At 36.9% G+C, this 19,936-nt stretch overlaps 1 protein-coding gene across 2 annotated transcripts in view; it reads right to left on the bottom strand.

The window, feature by feature from the left end:
- Positions 1–1,651: 1,651 nt before the first annotated feature.
- Positions 1,652–19,936, bottom strand: part of dpp9 (dipeptidyl-peptidase 9) — a 24,155-nt gene continuing 5,870 nt past the window's right edge. Inside the window, exons 2-21 of one of the 2 annotated variants that reach the window (XM_016286280.1) lie at positions 17,393–17,483; positions 17,066–17,304; positions 16,022–16,134; positions 15,749–15,922; positions 15,498–15,669; positions 14,602–14,712; positions 14,320–14,448; positions 13,130–13,191; positions 12,955–13,055; positions 11,977–12,154; positions 11,242–11,401; positions 10,044–10,123; positions 9,806–9,958; positions 8,646–8,781; positions 8,422–8,567; positions 7,904–8,050; positions 4,484–4,636; positions 3,992–4,134; positions 2,537–2,648; positions 1,652–2,235 (exon numbers count right to left, since the gene is read on the bottom strand). In XM_016286280.1, the coding sequence (XP_016141766.1) occupies positions 2,143–2,235; positions 2,537–2,648; positions 3,992–4,134; positions 4,484–4,636; positions 7,904–8,050; positions 8,422–8,567; positions 8,646–8,781; positions 9,806–9,958; positions 10,044–10,123; positions 11,242–11,401; positions 11,977–12,154; positions 12,955–13,055; positions 13,130–13,191; positions 14,320–14,448; positions 14,602–14,712; positions 15,498–15,669; positions 15,749–15,922; positions 16,022–16,134; positions 17,066–17,304; positions 17,393–17,448 (2,658 nt within the window). In that variant the 5' untranslated portion in view covers positions 17,449–17,483 and the 3' untranslated portion in view covers positions 1,652–2,142. The remainder of the gene's footprint in view (positions 2,236–2,536; positions 2,649–3,991; positions 4,135–4,483; positions 4,637–7,903; positions 8,051–8,421; positions 8,568–8,645; positions 8,782–9,805; positions 9,959–10,043; positions 10,124–11,241; positions 11,402–11,976; positions 12,155–12,954; positions 13,056–13,129; positions 13,192–14,319; positions 14,449–14,601; positions 14,713–15,497; positions 15,670–15,748; positions 15,923–16,021; positions 16,135–17,065; positions 17,305–17,392; positions 17,484–19,936) is intronic. The other variant, XM_016286281.1, reaches the window with a different exon arrangement.

Below are 19,936 nucleotides of genomic sequence, written 5' to 3'. Positions count from 1 at the left end.
GACAATTTTCTGGACCTTGACAGTGTTATTTACTTGGCAGTCAATGGGACAGTCACAAGCCTCCTGGTTTTCATCCAAAATATCTTAAATTGTGTTCAGAAGACGAACGAAGCTTTTACGGGTTTGTAACGACATGGGGGTAAGTGATTAATGACAACATTTTCATTTTGGGGTGGAGTATCCCTTTAAGAAAGCACCTCTCAAGAAAGTAGAACATGTATGAAACAAAGGGGTTCCCAAAGGTTTTTGTCAGTCAAACCAATTTGATGTAATATTTACTTGAAATATATCCGAGGAAGTTAATATTAATATAATTTAACTTAACACATTTGCATGTTGCTTAATGGTCACGTTGACATGCAGCTAAACAAATGAAATGTTTCTATTTTTAGTGTTAAAGGGTTTAAATAATTTATTTTACACTTTTATGATTGAATTGATTAACTCACAAACCCCCTTCAGTTTTTAGTTCAAGCCCAATTTAGGAAACCCTGGTTTAATGTAATGTTTATGCATTTTATGATAAAAAATGGATTAGATTTTTTTCCACAAGCACCATCTTTGTCTGTGCAATTGACAGTCTATGAAATTGTCTATAGTAAGTACAATATTCACTGATTTGTATATTTACCTAATACTTCTGTTATATTATTTATCAATTGAGGTTTGCAATCTAATTATAACTACACTGAAGTGAAAAGAATATGCTACTAAAACAGCATACATGAAACAAACGACCACAACTTCATAAAAAATATGTTCCTTTAATAATACACACTTAAAATATGAACTGCAGGTAGTAGTGTGAGGTGTCCTTACGTGAGAGCCATAGGACTGCGGCTAACAGTGACGCTGGAATTCATGTCGGACCGAAACACGACTGCATTCATAGAACTGAAAAAGCTTAAAGGGTTAGTTCACCCAAAAATGAAAATTCTGTCATTAATTACTCACCCTCATGTCGTTCCAAACCCGTAAGACCTTCGTTCATCTTCAGAACACAAATTAAGATATTTTTGATGAAATCCTAGAGCTTCTGACCCTACATAGACAGCAACACAACTGAAATGTTCCCAGGTCCAGAAACGTAGTAAGGAGATCGGTAAAATAGTCCATGTGACATCAGTGGTTCAACTTCAACTACGAGAAGCTTTTTGAGCGCAAAGAAAACAAAAATAACAATTTAATTAACAATTCTTCTCCCCCGAGTTACATCTTTCGCCATTTTGGAGAGTATCACAACACATACGCACGCTTTCCCCTAAGCATAAACAACGCTGATTATGCAGATTACGTTCATGCGTGCGCGTTTCTCCCCTGAATGTAAACAACGCTGATTACGTCGATTACGCTCTTGTCTTGGGTGGGTACTCTCCAAAATGGCAGAAGACGTAACTCAGGGGAGAAGAATCATTAAATAATTGTTATTTTTGTTTTCTTTGCGCTCAAAAAGCTTCTCGTAGCTTCGCAAAACTGAAGTTGAGACACTGATGTCACATGGACTGTTTTACCGATCTCCTTACTACGTTTCTGGACCTGGGAACATTTCAGTTGCCTTGCTGTCTATGTAGGGTCAGAAGCTCTAGGATTTCATCAAAAATATCTTAATTTGTGTTCCGAAGATGAACGAAGGTCTTACGGGTTTGAAACGACATGAGGGTGAGTAATTAATGACATAACTTTCATTTTGGGGTGAACTATCCCTTTAAGATAAATGAGCAGAGGGGGCGGAAAGAGCATTTCTGTACGTACGTGTACAAATCCAGTCTCTGTATTCTGATAAGCCACTAACTACAAATTTAAAAAATAAAGACACGTTTGGCAATTATCATAATCAGTGTTTCAAAGGGAGCCGGAAAGGAAACATTATCTAGATGTGGCACATAATCCAAAATTTGTTTCATGGGGTTAATGAGCTACTGGGTTCTTCTCTGTTATGGGATGTGTCCTTTCTGTTAAAAGTGTGCAGACATGCGCAAAATTACATGAAGTTTGGGGACAAGTCTGTTTCTGGCTGCTGCGAAGACACTCCTTCCAGAAAGAGTGCGAGAAAGCAAAGGCGGTTTGGGGAACCGGAGAGGACCGTATTCTGTCACTGCTGCTGAAAGAAGTAGAGGAGGCTGGGAAAGGAGACGCTGCTCATCAGAGGTGCTGCTGGAGGAAGTACAGTAGCATGATCTCGTAGTGCTCTCCGGACTCAGGACAGCGGATGCTGTGCCTCTCATTGGGGTAGATCTACAGAGAACACAAATGAATCATGTGGTTGAGGGGGTGACATTTTACTTAAAACCTTTATGCATAATAATTCTTCATAATGTGTAATCTTGTAAATAATTATAACCACATTTAAAATGCATAGTGTAACAACGAATTGATAAGTTATAATGTATTAACTGTGGTTACAATTATTTATGAGATTGTACAATGCATTATAAGGTGCATTACAAGGGATAATCAATGCATTAAAACTACTTTTATAATGCATTATACATGAGGAAAATGTTAAACTTATATTTTTAATTCTCAGTTTTCAAACCTGTAGCTGATATGGCTTTCCTGCACGGATGAGTTGAGACACCAGGAAGTTGGTGTGGAAAAAGTGCACGTTTTCATCAAGGAATCCATGTAAAATAAGTAATCGGTTTGGCCTTGAAGAAAAAAAAATTTAAACTAGTTATCACAGAGAAAATACTAGTAAGAATGCTCTAATAATGCATTCTGGGAGGAGTTATCTATATGGTTCGATTGAACTTAAGAACGTAATATACCTTGATTCAAAAGGGTGGGTCTCTTAACCCTATACAGCCTATTCTATCATATTTAATATTGAAAATGTCTTAAGGCCTCTAAACTGTCAACTAGTTTAGAGCTGCTATAAAGATTTCATTGATTTACAAATTTACAATTAGAATTGATCGATTTACAATCTGAATTTCATCTTAATTTTTGGCCATATGAATAACATCTGCTCCAGACTGCATGTTTTTTCTCAGTTTGGGCATCCAAATAAAAGTGAGGTGCTTCATCCCAAATACGAACTCCATATTCTCATACTATATGAGCCTGATGTATCAAATATGATACTCAACAAAAAACACATATGCTTTCTTTTTTTTTTTATAATAGGTTCAATAAACTTTAAAATTAGATTTTTTTTATGACTATTAAAGTGAGGCTTCACAGGGTTGAATGTAATCCAAAGGCAAGGAGAAATTAACTAAATGAAGTTGTATGCCAAGAACACATAATCAGGGGGAAGCACGCATTGTTTGTCCTCTAGTAACTCACTCGTTGGGAAGCTTGTCGACGTGCAGGGCGACGGAGCCCGCCTCATACCCCTGCTGGTTATTTTCAGGCACGTCCATGTAGCGTTCGGTGTAGCCCGTATCGTATGCCATCCACACCGTCACAGGAGCTCCTGCTATGGCCACGAGTTATCTATATGGTTCGATTGAACTTAAGAACGTAATATACCTTGATTCAAAAGGGTGGGTCTCTTAACCCTATACAGCCTATTCTATCATATTTAATATTGAAAATGTCTTAAGGCCTCTAAACTGTCAACTAGTTTAGAGCTGCTATAAAGATTTCATTGATTTACAAATTTACAATTAGAATTGATCGATTTACAATCTGAATTTCATCTTAATTTTTGGCCATATGAATAACATCTGCTCCAGACTGCATGTTTTTTCTCAGTTTGGGCATCCAAATAAAAGTGAGGTGCTTCATCCCAAATACGAACTCCATATTCTCATACTATATGAGCCTGATGTATCAAATATGATACTCAACAAAAAACACATATGCTTTCTTTTTTTTTTATAATAGGTTCAATAAACTTTAAAATTAGATTTTTTTTATGACTATTAAAGTGAGGCTTCACAGGGTTGAATGTAATCCAAAGGCAAGGAGAAATTAACTAAATGAAGTTGTATGCCAAGAACACAATCAGGGGGAAGCACGCATTGTTTGTCCTCTAGTAACTCACTCGTTGGGAAGCTTGTCGACGTGCAGGGCGACGGAGCCCGCCTCATACCCCTGCTGGTTATTTTCAGGCACGTCCATGTAGCGTTCGGTGTAGCCCGTATCGTATGCCATCCACACCGTCACAGGAGCTCCTGCTATGGCCACCTGGAGCACAGAATGGCTAACTTGCTTAACATATGATGAGAATAAATCTACAGCTACTGATTTTAGTCTCGAAGTTTAAAAAAACAGTTTGTCGCTTATATCCAAAATGCAGCTGTCACTTCTATTTTGGTAATTCCAAAAGTATAAAAAAAAAAACTTTGATTGACTGTTACTACTATTTTAGCAAATCAACAAAGTTCAGCAATTCGATCTCTGGTAAGGTGCATTTGAGACGCCACCTGCTGGTTAAAGCAGGTTTTATCACCATGCATGGGTGGGGTTGACGGATAGTTGAGAAAAACTGAAAACTGACAAGACTTTTTATTTTCGGGGCAGCTGTAAATCTCACCTTGAAGATGTTTGGCCTGTGAATGAGGCCCATGAGAGACAGGAAGCCACCATAAGACCAACCATGGATGGCAACTCGACTCATGTCTATGAACTTGTACTTCTCTGCTGCATACTGAAGTCCCTCCACCTGATCTTCAATCTCCACCTGCCCCTGAGGTAGAGGAGGAAAGAATAGCAATATAAAGAGAAGAGTACCTTATTCAATGATCTTAAACTTCAACCATGTGAAATACTCAAGGCAGTTTGAATGCTTCATTTAAAGATACCAATCTAATGTTATAATGTTAGAATATAATGTTTCATATCGTTCGGTATCCATAATTATTGACATTTTTTATAACCTTTTTTAAAACAAAACGCAATCGAAATTTTTTTTTTACATTTAACCACTGTGTTTTTAATTTACCCAATTTATTGAGACAAACAACATTTTTTTGTTTTTGTTTTAACAGTCAAACACAAAATAAAATTTAAACAAATATCTCCTTTCTTATGTGTTATATGCAGATTAAATGGGTCTTAAGGAAACTTTTGGCTTGTCTTCCGAGGCCACAGGAGGGCGCAATGAGCAAAACAATGCAGCTTATTAAATTGTCAATGTAATTAAATAACATAAACCATAAAAACGCACATAACGTCTAAATTAATATATATATAAATCAAATATAATTTCGTAAATTGCATAAACATGAACAAAACAGCATCATGCATTGCATAAATAAAAAAAAGAGCCGAATCGCCCACCACACAGATTGTATTTATAATTATTGACATTTTTTATAACCTTTTTTAAAACAAAACGCAATCGAAATTTTTTTTTTACATTTAACCACTGTGTTTTTAATTTACCCAATTTATTGAGACAAACAACATTTTTTTGTTTTTGTTTTAACAGTCAAACACAAAATAAAATTTAAACAAATATCTCCTTTCTTATGTGTTATATGCAGATTAAATGGGTCTTAAGGAAACTTTTGGCTTGTCTTCCGAGGCCACAGGAGGGCGCAATGAGCAAAACAATGCAGCTTATTAAATTGTCAATGTAATTAAATAACTGTCCATAAAAACGCACATAACGTCTAAATTAATATATATATAAATCAAATATAATTTCGTAAATTGCATAAACATGAACAAAACAGCATCATGCATTGCATAAATAAAAAAAAGAGCCGAATCGCCCACCACACAGATTGTATTTGAAAACATATGAGACGCAGTGAAAAGGAATAAACCTCCACAAATTTGCGACGTGTTTTCTAAACGCTTAAACTGTTTTAAGTTTGCCTGGCTTTCTATACATCTCTTGTCTGAGACGCGAGTGCAGCAGTCGTACTTGTCGGTCTAGAAAATGCGTTCTGTGTGAATGGCTTGGTTTCAGTTTTAACCTTTATCAAGATCTTCTCCGCACTGAGCTACTATATTTCTCTAATATTTTGAATGAATAACGCAGCAGTGGCGCGTCTCTTGGGCTAGACTAACAAAACATTAAACTACCACACAACCATCACCACATCTCGTGCTCCACTGATGACGCTTCCTGACGCACACCTAACATTCGACTGTACTATTTTTGCATTCAAATGCAATTTCTAAAATTTTTAATTCGACCAATATACATTTTTTTATTCACAATCTCCTCATCACAGACAGGCACAGCACTCATGTTCGTGTTTGTGTGTGCTGTCTGTGTCACTCATAGCATGTGCCTATATTATGTGCTATTTCTTTTGTTATCGATGAAGGAATACCGTCGATAAATATTGATACCGTTTTATCGCCCAGGCCTACTACATACACTGCTGAATTTTTATTTATTTTTTGTAAATGTTATCGATTCCTGTGATGACAAAGCTGAATTTTCAGTGGCACGTGATCCTTCAGAAATCAGTCTTATATGCTGACATTATGTTTAAGAATTACATTTTTTTTTAATTCGTTGCTAAATATGAAGTTAAAAAAAAGAACAGTATTTATTTAAAATAGAACTCTTTTGTAACCTTCTACATGTGCATACTGTCACTTTTGCTCAATTTAAAGCATACTTGCTGGATAAAAGTATTAATTTCTCTAAAAAGAAATAAAGTCTTACTGCCACGAAACTTTTGAAAAACGGCATATATATGGTCATTGCCAGCAAGCAACCACCTAGTATCTATTCAGAACAAACTAGCCACTACCTTACTGGTTCAAGACTAGGGGTGTGCCATATCATACCGTCCACGATAATACATGATAAAAAAGTGTCATATGGCGATATCAATGATATAGCGATGCGATGACTTATGGTGGATATACGTTGCCTAACACGCACACCAACAACACCACAAACCCAATAGGTGTGTTCGACTTGAAGCAGCGCTGCACAGACTGATGTACGACATCAAAGTATCGCGAGAGCGGTTCTAGATCATATACGAGCGCACACTCTTACCTTCAAAAATAGGCGAGGTGCATATCTTTAGCGAAGCAGCGCAGAGAGCCGCTTCTGGGCCGCTTCTAAAACGTGCCGCGGCTCCGCTGGTGTAAACACAAGCACTGCCAGCTGCAATCACCAATAAAACATTGTTCCATGTTTTTTTTTCTATATCGTCATAAATATCGTTATCGCAAATATTCTTGAAATAATATTCTTCTCGTCATATAATTTTGAGGCTATATCGCCCACCCCTATTCAAGACAAATCATAAAAAAGTTCCTTTAATAATCATTTACCTAATTTGTAAAATGTCATAAAATTAAGCAGTAGTCACGTGCCAATGTTATTACACAAACTGACTTTATATCACACCTAAGTGACCTTCAATAAGCAGTGATACGAATATGAGTTGGACAGAACTGGCGGTGTCTAATTCAGTCTCTGACTGAGAGTTATATGTGGGATCATGTGTCAACCTCAGCGTGAGCCGTCACTCGGTAATCATTTTAACACCTTAACATTTCACGACCGATCATTTGGACAACTTCAATTGCAGCATGATCATATTTGCGTCTATATAAAGCATTTATGCAACCTGTTTTCGAATCACACTGGCTGACACATTATCAAAAACAGGTGATAATGTGTTAAATGTGAGACTGTTTACAACGTCAGTTTCAGACAGCGCTCACACTCAACAGATCATGGGCCATGTGATGCACACTGCTCCAGATCCAATCTGTGTCACTTTTACTGCAAATGTGGCATAGAAGTGCTTCTGAATTTAGGTGAGTCTTTAATGTTGGTGAGAGGTGGAATAAATGTAAAATTACAACTATGATACTAGGGGCTGAGGTGGGCCAGAGCGCGTGGGTCTTTACACTTAATTTTGAGCAGGCACAGCAGCTGTGTATAGACATGTGCAAAAACCAATCCCAGTTTATTCTGAAAGATTTGTTGCAATGTTGACCAGACTTGTCAAATGTCTGTTCTAGTTACCATTTTGTTTTTAAGGGCCCCCTCAAACTTGAGGCCTCTTTGGCATGACCCTCTTCCGTCAATGACCACCACAGCATAACCCAGAGACGCCAACGTGTTCAGACGCAGATACTTCACACCCTTGTAAGAGTTATTCACTAACTGCACCTAAAAAACAAGAAAAATCAAAACATGTTAAAAGCACAAACGTGCGAAAGAACCCATGCAACCAGTAAGATATAAGCCAATGATGCAATCAAATGAAATAATAAAGTCCAAAGCTAAAATTCTGGGTATGATAGAAAGAAAATGTATAGTTATTAATGAATTTCTTCATGTTATATTTTCAAGGGATTCTTCGCCAGCCAAAAATTACTTTTTGTAAAAAAAAGAAAAAAAAGGAAAGTGTTTTAATGCCATTTTGTCACCTCTGATTTGGTGTGAACAGGCCTTAACAACAAAAACTTTCATTTTAGGTGAAACTATTACTTATGGGCATTTTTCAGAACTCTATAGGGACACCTTTCAACCGAACCCACCTGTGGGCCACCGTACACAAACAGGATTGTGGGATGTTTTTTGCCTGGTTTCAGGTTGTGAGGTTTGTACAGCATTCCATAGAGACGGAAACCGGAACTAGCAGGGAAGCTAAATATCTCAGGAGGGACATAATCAGCCGGGCAACCTGCACAGCACGAGCAAACATGTTATTAGAGCATCTGTTATTGTTTTCCATTGCTGTGTAACATCACCCTGAGCTCACCTGTAGCCTCCATCATGCTCGCCCAGAACTCCGGCTCTTTGTGGAGGGGGTCACTGTCAGAACCCGTCAGTTTGTAGACGTGAACGCACGGAGGTGTGCTCACGTTACTGTAGTGGCTAATGAACATGTCAAAGTTCTGCAATGAAACAGGAGAAACAGATAGTCAGAGACTGCATGCAAATCATATCAATGCTGACGAATGCAAAGAGTGATGACTGCAAAGGCCTGTCATGAAACACTGCTTGGTTTGCGTGAAGATGTTGTAAAGTAAAGTATATTAAGCCTTTTTGCCCTTGGGCTTTAGACTGAAAGCTCCTGCATTTGTTCACACAGTTCTTGTAGTATACACTACTTGTCAAACATTTGGAATAATTAGGATTTTTACTGCTTTTGAAGGAAGTCTCTTATGCTCACCAAGCCTGCATTTATTTGATGAAAAACACAGTAGAAAACAGTCATACTGTAATCTATGTATTCCTGTAACGGCAGAGAAATCATTCTAATATGCTGATTTCATGATCAAGAATAATTTTTTCTTATTATTAATGTTGAAACTGTTTTTTGATGTTTAATAATTGCGAGTTTTAGGTATTTTAGTAATTAGGTAGTTTAATAATACCATAAAGTTTGGGCTAAAACAATAACTCCGTAAGGATGCATTAAATTGATTGCAAATGGATGCTGAAAACTTTATCACAGGAAGTTACATTTTGAAATAATGCAATTTAATTACAATTTAAATTGTAATACTCCAAAATATTACAGTATTTTGTATTTACTGTATTTTTTACTATACTTTTTTTTTTTTTTTTTTAGCTTTTTGATCAACTAAATGCAGCCTTGATCAGCACAAGAGAATTCTTACAAAAACAAAAATGACTAAATAAAAAAAGAAAAGTAAAATTTAGTCCCGTGTAAGTCTTTCAATAACCACATTTATTATTAATCAATTACAGCGTTATTAATTAATTATTTAAAACGTCTATTCATGATACGTTAACTAATGTTTGTGCATTTTGGAAAAAAATGACAAAAATGTCTAATTAATAATCGATTTTTTCATGTTATATTTCCAGGGGATTCTTGGCCAGACAAAAATTAGCATCAGCGGTTTTTGGTAAAAAATTGACAGTGTCTCTCTCACACACACACACACACACCTGGCTAACTGAGCAGCTGTGAGAGAAACCCGGCTTAGTAAGTCTAACAGTTTCTCCAGGAGATTCGTAGCTCACAACATACAGATGGTGCTCAAGTGGAGTATCTTTTGTGCCCTGGAAATACACCAGTTTGGTTTCTTCATTGACCCAGATCTGCAAAAGAAGATGAAGGTAAAGTGTTACCAACCACATGGGAATTTCTGGGAGACATTTGTATTTTAACTTTATTGAATAAAACCTTTGAGCCGTGTCTGGCCAAGACTTCCCACTCTCCATTCGTTAAAGCCACCTCCTCCTCTATCTGGCATTTGAAATCATCTGAACAAGTAATAAAACATAAAAGGTCGTCATTAATGTTACAAGGCTCCATGTTTAAGCAGAGGCCATAGTTAAAAACACTACAAAAATGACACTTTTTAAAGGTGGGGTAAGCGATTTTTCAAAAACGCTTTAGAAAACTGATTCGGGTCGAATAGCAAAACAAACTTGTAGCCGATCAGCAGTAAGGGGCGTGTCTACTCATGATGTGGAGGAGAGAGCTTTCAGTGCACAGGACGGACATTAGCCTAGCCGAGCCGAGCGACAGAAAGAAAAAACAAAAGAGGAAAACTCTTTGTCAGGCAGGTCCTATTTAAGAGATTTCTTGATTGCGAACAGGTGTGGCAGTAATCAGGCCTGGGTGTGGCTAGAGAAATTGAACTCAGGTATGATAAACCACAGTTTTAACAGGGGGGCAAACACTTCTTCACACAGGGCCATGTAGTTTTGGATTTTGTTTTCCCTTAATAATAAAAACCTTCATTTAAAAACTGCATGTTGTGTTTACTTGTGTTATCTTTGACTAATATTTAAATTTGTTTGATGATCTGAAACATTAAAGTGTGACAAACATGCAAAAAAATGAGAAATCAGGAAGGGGGCCAACACTTTTTCACACCACTATATATATATATCTATGGTGTAGACAGCATCACTGATTATGAGTTCTCGCGCCGCGCCACTCACGTCCGGTGTAGACACGGTGTAACATTGGTTTTGCTTTGTTTCACAGAACTAATCGTTGCCTGGGTTGCGTATGTATGTGTGGGGCGGAGCTATCAGAATAGGGGCGAGACCCTTTTGGGGTAGGGGTGTGTTTGTTTTGGTGATTTCAAATGTCAACATTGGCTACCAGAAATCAATTACCCCACCTTTAATGTTAATGTGTCAACACAACATAAGCATGTTCATACATTTAAAATAAATAGTTTCAGGCTTCATAATAGTTTAAATCACTAGCTTGATGACATTCTGAAGTATTTGAAATGATTGCAAATGAGATTTTTTTATTTATTTATTTAAATGTTAATGAACTATTGATCAGTTATGTTATGAAGTTTTGAATACAGTGTTATGACTGTGTTTTCGTTCAATTTGTTCAAGCCCAAGCGCCTGACCTTCCGCTGGACTGTATTCTCTGGACCACTGATGGCAGCCCGGCTGAAAGAGACTGGCTATTCTGTACAAATGGCAGAAGCCCGTTTGTGATTCGTTCACCCACAGGAAGGAGATCTTGTCATTAGTTGTTTGAATGAAGGGATAGAAGATATCGTGGACCTGTTGGGAATAAGACAAGAAATAAATATAAAAGAGTCAAAATGTCCCGAAACATACTGACCTCGTGTAGCCCCGCCCCTTTTTAGCACTGCGTTTGTTGTCTTCTGTCTTCCGGTTGCATTTCCACAGTGATCTCACGGATTTATGAATGAACCGCTCGTTTTAAAATCTTATTGGTCTACTGACATTTGTTAAGACATTACAGTGCTCACGATAACTTTCATTAACTCTACAATACATAAATCCACTTTACCAGCTAAATTACTCTTAGACAGCGATGCCATAGAAATATACAGAGCACAAACGGAAGTTTAGAGACAATCTTCTAAAGATGGCGATGTGCTTGTTTCGCTGGAGAATAAGGTCAATCAAATATTAATTTCTTTCAATTTTACTGACCTCGAACTTTAAAAGGTAATGTAACAACTAAACATATCATAAAACACGAAATTTAATGGAAGACATTCTTTCACGTCTCTGTTAGCGGTCTGGTTTTAATATCTTTCAAACATCTGCTGGTAGCTCAGCGGTTCATCTTTTTGCTCTTAACTTTGCTCTGTTATCTTCACACTCACATTGATCCAGATGTCGGTGAGCTCCTCGTAGATGATGAAGGGCTGGACTCCCTCAGGCATGGCTTCCACATGCTCCTCCCACTGCGGATCATCCATGCTCACGGCTATGAAGAGCGCAGGCGGCAGCAGCACTAACTGCAGCTTCTGTTGACTGCGGTCTAGCAACACCGCCCAAGCACTGGGAAGAGACAAATTTAAGTATGGAACATTGAGATACTAATTCAAGTTTTTAAAAACATTTTTTAAATTTGTTTTGATTTTTATATTCTCCTTTTTCATTTAAAGTTTTAGTAATTTTGTTGTGTTGTCATTTTTTATTTTTAAATATGACTACAAAGCTTTTATTAATTTTTATTTAAGTTTTAGTTTTTTTAGTACATCAGTTAAAAAGAGAATTTTTTGCCTTTGTAACTAGCTGAAATAAAATATGATTTTAAGTTTATATATATATACATATTAGTGCTGTCATGCGATTAATCGCATCCAAAATAAAAGTTTTTGTTTATATATGTGTGTATATTTATTATGTATATATAAATACACACACATACAGTATATATTTTGAAAATATTTACATGTAAATACATTTATATATTTATATATAAATGTATTTATACATTTATATATTTATGCACCGAAACGGCTCGCTGTAAACAGAGCTGTTTTTGACCAGGTAAAAAGGGTGTTGTTTTACCAAAACCAAACCAAAGTATGTTATAGACTTTTCATGAAGACCCTAAAGAATCATACCAACTTGTGGAAAATGGCCATTCGATGACCCCTTTAAACCTAGCTAAGGCTATAATATGGATTTTATTTATTTATTTATTGAGAAGCTTGGCAGCTCCTGATCACTAAACATTTGTGTTTTATAGAAACAGAACTCTTTTTTTCAGTTGCACAGTCATATGAAGACAGAACGATTACACAGGAAAGACCTGAGAGTGAATTTCTTAAAAGCAAGTACTTGTTACTTACAATTTACCATCTTTTGTCCATCCAGCTCTTGCAATGTACTCAACCCCAGGAAAGAGCGTGGTGAATGGGAGAACAAGCTCTTTGTTTTGTGCGCTAATCATCTATGAAAAGATAAGAGATCATTAAAAAGCATTTCAACTAGGCATAAAAGATGAGCCCAGGCACAGGCACCTACCTTGCCATGTTGGTCAGTCCGAATCTCTGCTAGTTTCAGGCTAATTTGAGGGTTCTTGCTTCCTACAAGCATCGAGAGGAGATTATTAGCATAACAATTAGCACAACTCCATTGACAAAATATTTCTAATATACAAAATGATGCAAAGAATGAGCTGTAATCTTAAGAATACACTTATGAATTGCGTTTCCACATGTATTTATGCCATAATTTCTGGCTTCAGTTACACTTAATAATTCTAGTAATGACTAAGTACTAGGAAGTTGAGGGGAGATAGCCATTATGGGGATTCAGTTAGTCAGTTAGATTGATTCAACCCAATAGCTTATTAGCCATTCATGAAAACAATACACGGGTTCCACCATTGTACTGTCCATACGGACATTCCCGGTGGGCTGATCACCGAAGCGAGGGAGACCTCCCCCACATTAGGTGGGTGGTGTTTTTAAATTACAGCACATGGGAAACTGCAAAAAGTAAATACTCCAAAAGTGTGAAGCGGGCGTGCAACAGCAGAGCGGGATCAGTTACCCACACAGCGCTGATGAAGGTGAGCTGCGCTTCTGCCACGATGTACAGTGATAATCAGCGCAAGTCGCTTGATCCATTCAGATGTGACACAGAACTGTGTTATACAGTCATGTGATAAAAGAACATTAAAGGTTCTGTAGTGATGCTGGCTGAAAACAGCCACGGCAATGTATACTGCATGACGAGGTCAATTGGAAAACGCCAGTACATAGGCTTGTCAATCCAGCACCATAGTCATTTATATTGCTATTAACACTACAAATAGCCTAGGGTGTTTTGGCAGAAATGTATTCATTATAAATGTAACCTATATTAAATACTGGGGAATATTACTTCTATGGAAGACGTTTTTGTAGTTTCTTCATGTTTAAGCCCCCCCCGTAGTTTATTATTACTTATTTATTTTAAAAACCATATTTGTCTAGAGTCAAATTTTAACCCCAGTCCAGCTCTGGCTTCCGCTGTATGTTGTTTTGGCCACTGCAATATAAATGCAATATGTCTAGAACTACTGGCTTTTGCACAAGGCAGTCTCATCACATCCAGTTCAGATGGCAAGCTTACAATTGTGCTAAAACACTATCTATATTACAGTGTGGTGATTCATTTGCATATATGGACACGTTTGTGTTGTTTTAACAGTGTGTGCTTGTGATTACCGGTGCGAGGATATCTGTACACATCTGCCTTCCGCTCCTCCAAAGCTGGCGAAGGCACATGAATAACCTCTACTTCTGACTCGTCAACCTCCTCATACAGCAGCTGGAGCGTTCTGCCTCCATCTGCGTCTTCAAGCAAACAAGAACAGGATGATAAGGGTACACAGCAGGTGGCTGGTGCATTTGAGTGTAAAAGGGCAAATGTACAAAAAAAATAAAAATCCCAGTGGGGGCCTTCAAGTCAAAAAGACTGACAACTACTGCTTTAGGTGTCCCACAGACCTTCAGGAGCAGCTGGAGACCACCAGTATCCTGTGAAGCGGTCAAACTCCTCCTGGATCACAAAGGTTGCGACACCAGCAGACTTCGGGTCTTCCTTGACGTTATTCAATCCTGTCCAAGAGTAGCAGAAATATTAGATTTCAGAAAAGTCTAATCCACTGTAACCTGATGTGTTTTCTATCTGCATCAACGCTCAAAGAGGCGGGAAAAATATAGATTTAATTAAAAACAAAACTAAAAAAATACATTAAAAGAAAAGGGTTTTCAATGAGCAAAACCCACCTCCATGAGACTACTTATTCTCCAAAGTTCAATATTTTCTATTTGGAAAAATTCTCGAGTAGTAGTAATAGCGATAATGTTGCAAACCATTTATAAGAATCTGACTGTGAGGTATAGCCATTAACCATAAAGGTATGAATAATGTTCATATACACAAAGCTTCCAGGCATATTTTCAGTTATTTTCAGCTTATTGGCTTTGTTGTTGCAGAAGATTTTTAGCTGAATCCATGGTCCTTGGTGATAATGGTGAAAATCATGTCCGGTTTCCTGCACAGTCTGATTGTTTTGCTTCATAAGACCTCAATATATCATCAGGAGACACGGGTATTCATTTTGTGTTGTCTGTATATGCTTTTTTGACTCTCAAAGTGCCAGTTGCCGCTGACTTGCATTTTATGAATCCACCAAGGACCACAGTTTCAGCTAAAAATCTTCTTTACAGTCGTACTGAAGAAAAAAACGTCACCTATATCTTGGATTGTCTGAGGGTTAGTATATTAACAGTAAATTTTCATTTTTGGGTGAACTAACCTTTTAAGTTAAAAATAACCCAGAATATATCCTTAATAGTCAACACCATACCTGCTTCTGCATACTAACAGATCAACAAACCTTTATGACAGAAAGTCAGTCGTCGCTCCTCTCCAGTTTCGATATTCGTCACCCACAGGTCGTTATTATTTATGAAGGCAATGAAACTGGGATCACCAGGCAAGATCTTGGGGTCCATGCGAATCCCTGAGCACTGAGTCTTAATTTCCACAGGCTTCATTGGGGCCGCCTGCTAAACATCACATGACTTTCAGGACACACAGCTTTCCCAGAAATATCAGAGCGCAGCAGAAAAAATCAGCTAGACTCACAATGAAGCCGTTTTGGCCGCCATCACGGCAATAAAAAAGGCTGTTGCTTGCTTGGAAGAGGAAAAGGCCGCTTTGTGCGTGATAGTCGTAGGACGTGATGCCGAAGACCCCCAGACGCTTCCTCTCACGGAGAAGCTCCTCCTCACGGGAATATACGCCATGATGCGGAGTCGCCTATAGGGTGAACACAAATTAATATAATTAATGTTATGAATATATTATAATCCGTCATATATGTGTTTTTGCTGCTGTTAATGTAACAGAACAAAATACCTGAAAGTGATCTAACATCTGTTTCCATGATAACACCAGAAGGGCTTCTTTCCGTATTTTCTTGGGGATTTCAGAGTACAATAATGAGTTTTCTCTGCTCCCATAGGGCATTCCTATTTGAGTATGAGGAAAACCGCAGAAATTAGAGAAACCTACAAATGATAAAAACTTGGTACAATTTGAAAAGAAACGCAGAAAAACCAGGCTCATACAAATCACTTGATATTATAACAAAGGGGGAAAAAAATCTCACTAAAAAATATTGAATTCTTGAAAGTTGTTCACCATAATCCTATTATTATTATTATTATTATTGTAAGATACACTACCAATTAATAGTTTGGGATAAGTAAGTTTCTTAAAAAATTTTTTTAAATAAAACTTTGTTTCAGCAGGAATGCATCAAAATACCTATATTGATAAGAAATGTTTCTAAATCAGAATATTACAGTGATTTCTAAAGGATCATGTAATGCATAAGCTTTGCAGTCACAGAATTTTTTTTAATTTTTTTTAAATATATTAAAACTAAAGATTCGGAATTCGCCTTTTTTACTGTATTTTTGATCAAATAATGCAGCTTTGGCGAGTATTACTCTTAAATACATTTTTAAAAATCTTACAGACTCGGTAGTGTATATGGTCATGCGGTACGACTAGAAAGTCATGTGGTCCAACCAACATGCAGAAACGTGAGGGGGACAAATCAAAACAGGAAATGATACCATAAATATTCCCTCTGCACGCCCTAATGTCTAAGTCAATACATCAGATAATTTGATTTTGTCAAACCATGGTTGGTTCACGTTGTAAAATGTCATGTGGTGCGACACTCTAAATTTCTAACAACTTGCCATGGATTTCAAAGACAGAGTTTTCATTTTCTTTACCATGGGCACTTTATATGTCATAGAACCTTTACGTCATCATTTAAAAATGTACAGGCTTAAAAACATGATTATTTTAAAAACGAAGTGAGGAAATTATGCATTTGTTGATTCAAGCTCATGGTTGACTGTGTTCACATTGAAGGGAAAAGGGTACCAAGGTAGTAGAGCCGGTGCGAGTGAGGGCCGGACTCGTCATGCTTCTGAACGAACTGGAAGTCATGGGGCGCCTTGTTAATGATCATTCCCGAGTACTTCCGGCTGCCGTGAATGATGTCACGCAAGCCATCCCATGAGTGCTTCTCCACGAAAAACTGGGAGGGGACGTCGTCCATTTCCACAACCTCCGTGCTGTCCGAGATGTCATCCACTGCGGTCATTCTGACAGCTGCAAAACTGAACACAGGAGCGATTCATCAGCCTAACATTCGAGAGCCCACTGATCTATAACAAATGGGATAATGTCAGGAAAACGCTCCTATACCTTTTCCAACTACCTTCAGTTTCGTCTTCAAGTTTCACCCTTTTTCCTCTATGCATTAACCAGCACACAACCCTCAACGAGATCTGGCAACCTGCAGGAAAAAGAAGAAAAATGTCAAAGCATGCATTTATCCCAAGGTTTACTCGACCGTTACAATTATGTAATGTCTTTAAATTATCTTCATTGGGGGTTATCTTCAATTTTTTTTGGTTAACCGCATGTTGTAATTTTAATTAAAACTCACAGCCTTAATACAAGCAATTTTGCAGTCGATTTTCAAAAAAACAAATAATTGGGTAATTACTTAGAAAACGTAGTTTGTTACTGATTTCAAATTACAAGACAAAAATTGTAATAAGTAACAATAACACATTTTAAATTGTATAATTAGACTATTTTTGATTAATTGTATTTTATTGTAGTTTATCACCCTGATTTGAATAGGATGATCTTGTACCATATTAAAACAATTATACAAAGTGCCTTAAACATTACGTCAAGATTTCCCAGAGTTTGTAGGTTGATAATTAAAATAATTTTAAAATAAAAACAAATCCAAATAAAACACTTTAAAAAGGTCAGACTATTAATTGATATCATAGAACTGTAAACATGCAAATGTGTTGTTGAACTATTGACTTCATTATTAACTTAACATTTTAGGGAATACTTCAGTTAAATATAATAATTAAAAGAGATTTTGCTGACAAAAGATTTTGGGAATTCCCACATTACATGTAAATAAGAAATTATAATATGTGAAATTTAATGTGTTTGGATGACAAAACCCTGACTGATAATTCAAATAATTAAAATGCGTTTGATTAGACTAGATATGCAATGTTGAGAAAACACTCTTTAAAAGTGAAATGCTATCTGCAATACCCTCTCATGTAAATAAAAATCTGTTATCTCTAAACAAACTTGAACTCCTATCCAAAACTGACAAGAAAAACTACATAAAAAAAAAGTGGAAAAAATGCTACATAAACCCCTTTAACAATACAATATTTGATTGACACTAAACAAAAAGCAATACAATTAAAATCAAAACAACATCTTTGGAAAATGAAACTTTAACAGCGTCTGAATGATTTGAACAGTTTCAAAGCTGCTCGCAAAGGACGAAATACACAATGTTTGCAACATGACTGTAAATCTCTATTCTTAGTTAGAAATACAGTGTTGCTCACTGATAACTTGTTATCTTAACACTAAAGGCACATACGAGGATAAGATTTGTACAGCTAGCGGCTCTTAATTTGTATTAAAGACATAATCTAACAATAGTTGGTCAAAATTGTATTAAATATAAACTTAGTGCGACCGTGAACCTAGGTTTGCCATGAGCATTTGTCAGGCTGCTGTTTTTTTTGTTGAACAAGTTTAGTCGTCCTAGAACTGACATTGGTTGTATAGACAAAAACCTAATTAAAATTAAAACGCTTATAAGATAACTAATGAAATATTATGGCCCGGTTTCACAAACGGGGCTTAGCTTAAGCCAGGACTAGGCCTTAGTTAAATTAAGATATTTAAGCAACTTTTACAAAAATGCCCTAGATATGTCATATCTTTAATATGTCATATTTTAAGATATGTCAGAGCAAGGTATTTTCAGTTGAGACAGCTTAAACATGCACTTAATCTGGGACTAGCTTCAAACTTGATCTGTTTACCTGTATCTCATGTGACCATTAACCAACATTAGAAAACCGTGATCATGCAAATGCACTGTTGAAATACTGAAATATTAGCCCATTGATGAGTTATCTCGTCTTTTAAAAGAAAACGCTTCCCCGCCAAAGACGAGTTTTTACGGCTTTTTGTGTTTTCACTGTTATACACTCGGGGGCGCTATTACACATCTTCTGAACGAGTACAAAACCTCCCGAACAAAAACACACGTGAACAGGACGGAGAAACGAGCGATCTCTTATGTAAACAGATGCATATGAAAAATAATGCGATCTTCAGCAATAGACAGCATATAAATGAAAACTGTATAATATTACGGAGTAAAATGTTGATCCAGGAAGTGGTATATGTCTGTGCAAGCTTTGGAGGTGTTGATGGAAGTGATTTACTGGATTTATGCTTTGATAATCGTACTGAATATTATCCAGATGTAGTTTTTGCTAAAAATGTGATTCTCACCTTTTTTGCTCAAAATTATGCATTTTTATGAAACCTACCTATATTAAAGTGTTGATAAAAAAAGAATGCTTTAAAGGCACAATATGTAAGTTTTCGCCGCTAGAGGGCGTGTATTCAAAACAAACAAATAGACAAAGGCGTAGTTTGATGACGGCGTGTCTGAGTGTGGAATCATGGGAGTTGTCATCTTCATCCTCACAGCCGATGCAATCCGACGGGACTCGGGCAGAAATCATGTTCATGGATGAGCTAACAATTTATTAACACGGTAGAATGAAGCAGGGTGAGGCTGAAAGCCATTGAAGCGAAACGAGGCCGCTGAACGAGCGCGACACACTGCTCGAAAGCAGCACAGCTTTTATTATGCCACAGTCGACCGCTTCCGCT

This window comes from Sinocyclocheilus grahami, unplaced genomic scaffold, assembly GCF_001515645.1.
Source record: "Sinocyclocheilus grahami isolate Dianchi unplaced genomic scaffold, SAMN03320097.WGS_v1.1 scaffold208.1, whole genome shotgun sequence".
Lineage (NCBI taxonomy): Eukaryota > Metazoa > Chordata > Actinopteri > Cypriniformes > Cyprinidae > Sinocyclocheilus > Sinocyclocheilus grahami.
Note: the sequence above shows the minus strand (reverse complement) of the source record. Positions and strands in the feature narration are given on the sequence as shown.